This window comes from Tigriopus californicus, chromosome 6 (assembly GCF_007210705.1).
Source record: "Tigriopus californicus strain San Diego chromosome 6, Tcal_SD_v2.1, whole genome shotgun sequence".
Lineage (NCBI taxonomy): Eukaryota > Metazoa > Arthropoda > Copepoda > Harpacticoida > Harpacticidae > Tigriopus > Tigriopus californicus.
The window spans coordinates 8,180,899-8,190,359 of NC_081445.1; the positions used below are offsets into that span (position 1 = coordinate 8,180,899).

Below are 9,461 nucleotides of genomic sequence, written 5' to 3' on the forward strand. Positions count from 1 at the left end.
TTATGCATGTTAATGAGTGAAACTTAGACAGTTTATAAAAATACCTACCTGCATGAACCATTCCTTTAATGGATAAAAGAACTGAAACTTCAATTTAATCCCTCAGCAAAGAGATATGACGCCTCAAAAGTAGGAGTGATCTCTCAAAATTTGACGATGACGTCATCTTCCTTTCCCGCTTCAATGAGTTCATAGGGACTCTGCATCTTCAAAAAATTATCATTGTCCAAGGGCGACTGACTTTGCCTTTTAACTCATTTTTAAGAGTGGTTGAAATTTGAAGAAATCCTGGATTTTTTATGTTCAATCAACTAATTTTCGTTCCATAAATAATATCCGAATTAAAGAAATTAAACTTTCCATTGAAAATCACCATGGGCTGCAATTTGAATTGTTCTAAAATAATCTTGTCAGTCAATTAACAGTAAATGAAAAAATTGTCGCCAACGGTTGGAGATCTATGTACTGCCAAGATGGATATTTGTTTGGGCCCAGGGCATGATGCAAATAAGTTCTGAAATGTGATTGATATGCATTACTCTTCCTAAATGACATGGGGCAGTAACGTTTTTGAATAGGATACAATCGAAGCCTCAGTTTGTTTGGTTTTTTGTACCCCTTTGCGCCCAAGGAAATTTCGACCTACCTTCGACCTTTCGAATATGTAGGGATGTGTCAACCGTAAAAATGCCATCGCTTTTTCAACCAACAATTGAACTTCTGTCTCAAAGCATGCTTAAAGTTTTACCTTTTTATCGCTTCCAGCTCTATCCTTTGTCTTTTGTGTGTAGCAGCTCTGCTTATTTTGACGCTATTGTTATTGACTTATGCCATAGCCAAAACTTCGACACATCCCTACGTAAGTCAAAAGGAGGCGCTCAAGTGCAAAAGGGTAAACAAAGACCCCCGTGAGCATGTCCTATTGTTAATTCACCCAACCTTCAAGGCTTAGATGTAGAACGAAAATGTCCAAACAAATTGAATTTTCTGCTTTTCCTTCTCTATGTTTGTTGTCACATAACCACATAAAACATGATCTCCACATAATCCCAATTGGCCTTTTAACACCTGATGAAATGTTTTGCTCAATCTTATTACTTGTCTTTTGGCTTTGAATTGCTTCATTAAAAAGGAGGTAGTACCCTCGCCATAAAGTGTGGTGACGGCCTCAATACCCAATAGTTTTGGGGAGAGAAAACTATCAATTTAGTTTACATTTTTTTCAAGTTCAACCAATTCAAAAAATATTCAATTGGGTTCAAATAAGCTTCTTCATTAATTGTAGGTATTTCCGACAGAAAATGTCAATCCTGAGTTGGTTTTGACCCATATCTTCTTTTGGAATATGAGGGCAAAGCAAAATCCAAAATGGAAGTTTTTTGAATATGAAATCATGGAAAAATTCGCATAGCAATCAATATACAAAGTAAGACAAGTCTTCAAAAAGTCGAAAATGAATACTGTCATTCCTTTTCAAATTGTTTTAAGAGGGATTAGAATGAAAAAGAGTGATAAAATGATGACATGAAAAGCCTTGAAATGTAAGCAGATGATATTGTTTAAAATGTTATCATGAAATAGTTTAGCATATTTTAACACAGCCTTGAATTAAATAACTTGGAAATGTATTTTTATAAGTAATTTAATTTGCAAGATATCAATGAGGAATAATATCTAAAGGTTAAGTGATTCCATTTTTTACTTACCGCGGGGAGATGAAATGGTTTCACAGGGCCGTTTGGGCACTCTTAGGTAGCTTGGACTAGCTTGGGACGTTCATGTATTTTTTTTTAATTTTTTAGCCCTACCGTGGCCTTAACCATGAATATAATCGTTTTGAATCAAAAAATTAAGTCTTTGGCACGCTTTTCATCCAAAAAAGTATTTATTACTTGCCTGAAAAAAGCTATGAGCGTCAAGTACGACAAACGTCTTAAATCGACGGAGTTGATTATCGAAGTGAGTTTGGCTTTGCCGCTGCGACAGTTCGAGCCACAGAGGAGCCGGCCAGTAGATTTAACGACAGAAACTTAAAAAGTAGATATTTGGCTCATGGGTGAGTAATTGATATTTTTTGAGTGAAACGTGAGTTAGAATGTTATAGAGCGTCAGAGTGAATATAGACACAACATTGTCTATTGGAAATAGATTGGCTATTGGTACACACCTCTGACCTTTCAATCACCTGCAAAAACTTGCCTGCAAGAGAAATATATGTATCAGTTTTTTACAAAACTTTGAAAATGTTAAAATGGCAAATGGGAGATTGGGATGGAAAGTCCACTCATTCATTTTAATGAAATGCTTACATTGCTCAATTTAAAAAAGCCACGCCCAAAGTGCAGGATTAAAAAATAGCCCATCTGATGTCAGGCTACCAGATTGATCCATCATAACTTATGGACCCAAAACAAAACAATTAATGTTTACGACTCCAGATGACTAGTATTGAGTCACGTCAAACAACCAATGCATGCATATATTTTATTCATATATTATTTATGTACTTGTTAAAGGAAGCAAAAGTTTTCAGGAAATAAGGACATAATGCAACATTATCATTGTAATATTTCTTCATGAACTTAGTGCGATAAAGCCAAAATTAACTGAAAAATGCTGGATATGGAGGTTCTGTTTCGTGTTTATTGTTTCAAGTTCTCAACCCAAATGGAGGGGGGTGGGAGAGGGGCCAAATTGGCATTTGGTGGCTAAATGAGACTGAAAAGGCAGAGATGATAATGCCACTTGTGTAATTAAGCACTTTTGTTGGACCTACTTCATGCATGAACCATGGCCTTCAAATGAGTGATGGACAAAAGCAAAAGAACGCTCAATGTGTTTTGAAAATGATAGTTTTGAAGAAAATACTAAATATGAAGCACAATCGAGTATTACTATGAGTACAGAAGTCTGACTCTTGTGACAAAATCTGAAAAGCAGCTGAGTAAATAGAGCCGACCCTTCACTACAGGTCAGGGTTGTTTGAAAGCGAAAGTTTTTTTTGCCAAAAGTTACGTTATTTGTTTACAAGCAAAAAACAAACTTTCAAAAAGGAGTAAATCTTTTTATTCCGGGATTAAAAATGTTATAACTTTACAGTGAGTTTTCTCGGCTGCCTTCCACTCGACCTACTAAATTATGCCTTTATTTTCATGCATTTTTTCTCATTCGTAATTCTTGTACACTTAAAAAATATATTTTTACAATGTATTGGTCAGATATTGTTCTTTCTTGTTCTTCATCAGGAAGTACTTTGTTCAAGAAGGGTAGAGTGGGACATTTCTTCCATGTTTACCTTCCAAGCAGATGAGTTGTTTTTTGTAAAATATTTGAAGATATCTGATACATCAATATAATTGTAAAACCACCTGCTCTCGTTTTTCAAAGATTCTCCATACAAAGACGCACTTTCTTATGATTATTTTGTGGTTTAATTTGTGAACCTTGAAAGCATTCGCACACATTTCAATGGCAGTTTTCACAGACGTTTCGATTCGACAACCCAGGGTGATGGAAAGTAAAGAAATCGCCATAACGACAATCTTTGAAATATAATGACCAGTAAACTTTTTCAAGAAATGTAACAAATTTTCGCTGCCAATTATTTTGTCACCAATTACTCATAAAATGAACTTTCAAGGAACTTTCCCGGAAAGCCGATTTTTATTGAAACAATGCCAATGAGACTCTCGATTTCTCAAAAATTTCAATTTCTCACTCAAGCAAAACACAATTTGTAATAATCTTTCTCAGTTAAAGAGTACTGCAAAGTTTTATAAAGAAAGATGGCCTTAAAAATTGAGCAACAAAAATGCTTGCCAAAGACGAAAAATTATTAGCTTACATGTAATTGGCATTTTTTCAGGTGTTTTTATTTTTAATGACTTAGTTAAACTATTCTAATTGTAAAATATTCATTTGTAATCTTACTCCATTCTTCAATTATCTAAGACCACTTCAAATGATAGTTAACATTTAAGAAGTCGGTATTTCTTCTGCTTTATGAGAGAAATGTAATATAAATTTAATAGATCTCACTTGTATTTTGGTTTGACTCAAACACAAGTTCTGGGTATGTTTTTATGATTTCTTTGGCTGAAATTGCAATATCCAGTACCAAATAATCTGACATGCTTATTCATTCATATTACTAAGAGATTGTACTCAAAATTATCATTCAAAAACTCGGGGGAATAAAGACAAAAAAAATGAAAAAATAAACGATTGTAGTGTATAAATGATATCAAGAAACTTGCATTGAATAATAAATGTTTGCTAAAACTCGTGTATCAGTGTTCATTTGAAAGCTTAGGAACATGGCAAAACACATCAATGTATAAAGGTGCTATAAAATGGAGAAAAATGTTGAACTTGCAAGTTGTAACAAAACATATCGTACCACCACCAAGCATTTTAGCTTTTACGGACTGTCTTGCAAGCACAGAAGAGGAAGAAGATCAAACAACACGCACGCTCCCCATTGTCACCTGTTACCACTTATTCGTTGCAGGACTGTTGATATGATTGCTTGAACATTTTCAGCCGAAATGACTTGGTTGTCCAGGCAAGATTTCGGCGAAGACTGCATACTCTGGATGACCAGCAACATAGAATGAGAAGAAAGTCTTTTTCTGAGTAACACTTTACCTGCCTTTGATGCAATTTTCAAATATTGGTTTTGTATCGAAACAAAATCGGTATGCGATTCGACTAGTGCAAAATGTCTATGCTTTGGGCACTTTTGATTATATCGTGCTCGTTTGTCAAAAGTGAAATAGTGGATGTCAATGGAATCAAACAGGAGCTCAAGATCTGGTTATCAAGTGCTTTACGCGATCTTGAGCGTCTGAAGCCACCGCAACAAAGTAACTTGTGCCCTAACTTTATCGGATCTACTTCATACCATGTAAAAAGGCTGCAAAATCAAGTTTATGGCCCAATATGAATCCCGATCAATTACATCTCACCACAGGAATGGACGCTTCTCAATATTTTGGACACGGAACAGTTCAGTTTCGATGGCATTGTGGAAGAAAACGGAAAACCCGTTGGTTCGGGAACGTTGACAAAATTAGCAAAAAATGAGCAAGAGATTGTTTGTTTCAAATCGATGTGTCATTGCGACATCCAATCGGTAAGTACTTCGATCATAGAGAAAAAAAAGAATGATCATTAATAAAGACTTCGAAAATATAAAAGTATTAGAACTGAAAAATGTAACATTTGTTCCAAAAGAGGCAAAACATGTGAAGTCTTTCAGAAGAGGCTCGACATTTTTTCTCTGCACATTTTGACATTTAGAAGGAGGATATGGGTTCAGTAGTCGAAACAAAATGAACCACAACTCTTCCAACGTTTTTCGAGGACTTGATAACCGCTATTGGGAATTATATGCCCCCAATATTTACAACCTTAGTCGTGAAGTAGTGCAAACCATAAAAAGGAGTGACTTTCATTTTTTTATCAGCTTGGCAAATTTCTATATTTCTACAAATTCCAAGAATGGAATGAATGAAGTGCCAATGTAATGCACAAAATTGCTGCCAGTATCGGGGTTTGAACCCACGACACCTGGGGAGGTTGCAATATAAGTACTACCTCTTTGGCCCCTTGGCTACCTTTCAGGAACAGACATTCGACACAGGGGTTTGAACCCACGACAACTGGGGAGAAGATTTTGCCTTGTTAGCGCTACAGAAGTTGAGATCAGGATGCCAAAATTCAAATTTCCAAGGTCAAAAGGTGCTACACCAGCTCGTTTGAGTTTTAACCTTCTTAAGCTAGAAAGAACATCAATTTTTGTCCTTTGATAGGAAACAGTAAAAATTTTTGCTCTCCTAATGACAAATAATTGCTCGCTACTATATTTTCAGGTTACAGGCAATTTTAGCCATGGGTTAGTCAATGGAAAAGGTCGAATCATATACCAGGATGGACGCTCCTTGAAGACGTCTTTTAATTCGTCTGTACCCTTCGGAGGCTTTCTCATGACTGATAAGAAGAACCGGCATTTCTCTATCGGTGTCTTCGACAAGGGTCAAAGAGTTGGTAATCTATGGTTTCACGATTACCGAACTGGTCATAGATTTTATGGTTCTGCCAATGGTCAAGGTTGTTTCTTTTTGGCTTCATCTGTGATCTGCGGCTCAATGCAAGACTTTCTTCTGAGAGATGGTCATAAATGCACAAACTTCTGGAATACTCGGAATGAGATCGGAATGATGGAAATATCTCCCATTCAATGTGAAACGGACTCCAAAGCCTTAAATTTTGGTAACGCCACCAACTTTCAAGCCAAGGAAGACCGACTTTCTGCACAACTCCTGTGGCTCCATTTGAAATACCTCAAAAAGCCGGAATCCATTTTTCTGAATGGTCTAACCCTGGAAAAAAATGCCTCCAAATCCCAAAGACTTATCACAAATATGGAGGAGGTGTCTCTTCAATCAATTCAATGCAAAGGAAAGTTGGATCTCTTTCAACTCCCTAAAAACTCTGTCATGGAACATCTTGGACTGAGTTATCCTGGATCTGGCTCTAAATGGATCTTTCAAAGTATCTCATTGTTCACTGGGATCAAGGATTGCTATCTTTGGCTTGAACATGAGCCTTTGTACGAGAGGAGATCAGCCTCAATAATCAAATCCCATCATCAAAGAGCCGAAATGTATCAAAAGATAACTCCAGGTGATCAAATACTCTTCTGGCGAAGCAAATTTGATTATTCATTAAGCATACTCATGATTTTCATCTTTTGTAGATGTGAATAGAAAAAGTGAAACAATGGTCTGGCGATTGGACCACATTTACAATTTCGGTGGTCGAGCTATCATATTGGTTCGGAATCCTTACGATTCGATTTTGGCCCATTGGAACCACGTTTTGGCGGGAGAACTGGAATTAGCTCGAGAATATTTGAAGACATTACATTCGGAACAGTTTTTGAACTTTGTTAAAATCGAGATCAAGTAAGTATCATGTTTTGAAATACGCGTTTCCCTATTATGGTCATTTTCTTTAGATTGTGGCTGGAAATTCTCCTCGATTGGATCCCTATTTCTTCGCGTGTTATGATCCTTCATTTCGAAGAATTCAAAAGAGATGTGTCCAAAGAGCTCTTGAGAGTGAATAAATACTTGGGACTTGAGCCGGATCTCACTCGGTTAGCATGTGTCTCAACTTTAGAGAACTCGTTGTGGCAGCGGAAGAAGAGGCCAAAAGTAAAACGAAAAAACTTTCCTTTGGAGATCATTAACCTGTTTGATGATACCATTGATCAGGCTAGGTTATTGTTGAAAGAATATGGATTTGAAGACCTACCCACTGACCAATACAAAATCTATCGCAAGCCATGATTGATCAATCTTGAAAATAAACTCGGACTGATTTCAGTTTCATGTTTCTATTAGTGCTTTAATGCCATTATGGGTACACTGAAATGATAATAACAATAACGTTTATTGCCACTCTTGGTCTTGTCAGATTGTAAAGTGTATAAGAATATGTATGAATGTTTCAGGAAGCTAATTATGTGAATAATTGTTGTTTTCAAAACCTGTAGACACTTCACCAGCTACTTTTTCTCGCTCACTGTTAAATCCACCATTGTTTATTGATTAGATTTGGACTAGTTGCAACTACCCAGCTCACAGCGGTGCCAGACCTTGTTCGGGGAAGCCAATTTTGAGTCATGCTTCATCTTTCAGCGCTGCCAGGTGGAAATAAGTGTCAAAACTGGCATTTAGGAAGCCATAATCCTCAAGCCCTCAAGCCTAGACAAGAAATATTTGGTAGCGCGTTAATCGTCATCAATTCTAGAGGTTTGTTTGAAGACAGTGTCTTAAGATGGAAGGTGAAAAAAGAGCAAAGTTTAGTAGAAATGCTCAGAATTTAGAATCACATTGTTTCAAGTAATTCTGGGGCAAGTCCGGACTCGAGTTCGAGTGCACTGGAGTCTTTTACTCAATCTTGTAGTAATTGGCCAAACTCGAGCCTTTTAGAAAGCACTCGAATCCTGACTTGTCAACAAAAAATATTCATTTTTTTCTTAGAATTTCACAAGACAGTCTTTTTTCCTAAAACTTATTATTGTAAAAGACTTGCGTCCTCTGCCGGTTCTGAGTCTGTCCAAAAGTCCAAAAATCAACGGACTTGCATGAGTCCGAATTTTGCCGGACTCGCCCCAGTACTACTATCAAGCTTAAAAGCTCTATACACTTTTTATGGTAAACGGACTGCTTATTAGCGCAAGATAACCCTAAAAACGCAACCTCAAATCTCCTGGATTTTGTGCCTCTAGTTTTTAGAGACTTGTACTTGCTGATTGGTCAATTAGTCTTGCCGACAATGCCAAATTCGCCTGGAGTAAATTTCAACCAGGAAATGATATTTTTAAGTTTAGAAACATGTTAGTGTATGTAAATACTTTTTTGTTTGCGGCACTTGCTCATGTCAGATTGTAAAATGTATAAAACTGTTTTATAAATATCATATACGAAGTTGATTCAAGGATAAAAGAATGAAGGGGTCAAGAATGATGAAATAGTTGACTAGAAAGCACAAAGAATATGACTAGTATTTGTTCAGTGCACATGAAAAAAGTGAAAAGGGGAATTGGAGATAGTACATAAACAGGTGGGTAGAGGTAAATGATAGAAAATCTTGGTTATTACAGTAGAGATAATAGTAATGGGTCTTGTGTTAAGAAATTTGAAAACATAGAATGAACTCGGCCATAGTTTTTACCTCGTGTATTATGACCGGCAAAATGTCTCAATTTATGTCTCAAACCCCCTCTTTTCCGCCCAAAGCCTCCTCTTTTTTATTGTTTTTTTCGACGCCTCTATAAAAGAATAGGGTTCGCACAAGCCTTGCATTTGCACGTGTTCATCCCTGGTTTGTCGTAGAGGCCAACACTATGATGGCAAAGCAACCATGGGAAGATCTAGCGCATGGAGAAATTCAGATGAAGGAGGAAAAGTTCAACGAGCTATTGTTAAAGGTCTTAAACAAGCATGCACCTCTGAAGTTTAGGTCTGGAAAGTTGTCAAGGAAATCACGGGGAGTGGCAAAGTAACGTCGAATACAATCAAATCCAATGGACGGGTTCTTGACATCAACAAAACCGCAGAACATTTCAATAGATTTTTTCTTTCAAAGGTTGAAAGGATCCAAAAGGGTATTGGTGCCTCCACAACAGATCCCCTCATGGGAGCTCGAACTAGAGCTACACGGCTCCGACTGCCAAAAAATGACTTTGTATTCAAGGCTATAGAAGAGAGGGATATCATCAAGGCAATACATACGATGAAGAATTCGAAGTGCCCAGACATTTTTGGGATTGCACCAGTTGCTCTAAAACTGGCACCCGAGATCTTGGCCCTTCCACTAACACATAATAAATGAAATGATNCTGGGACCTATCTACTCAGTAATAACAAATATGAATCCAAAGAAGCAAC

General features: G+C 36.9%; 1 protein-coding gene across 1 annotated transcript; it reads left to right on the top strand.

The window, feature by feature from the left end:
* The first annotated feature begins 3,905 nt into the window (after positions 1-3,905).
* On the top strand, positions 3,906-7,391 carry LOC131882049 (sialate:O-sulfotransferase 2-like). The gene is made up of 5 exons (XM_059229082.1): positions 3,906-4,906; positions 4,973-5,134; positions 5,874-6,687; positions 6,761-6,968; positions 7,022-7,391. The coding sequence occupies exons 1-5, from the start codon at positions 4,721-4,723 to the stop codon at positions 7,353-7,355; spliced, it is 1,704 nt and encodes a 567-aa protein (XP_059085065.1). The 5' UTR covers positions 3,906-4,720; the 3' UTR covers positions 7,356-7,391.
* The last annotated feature ends 2,070 nt before the right edge of the window (positions 7,392-9,461 follow it).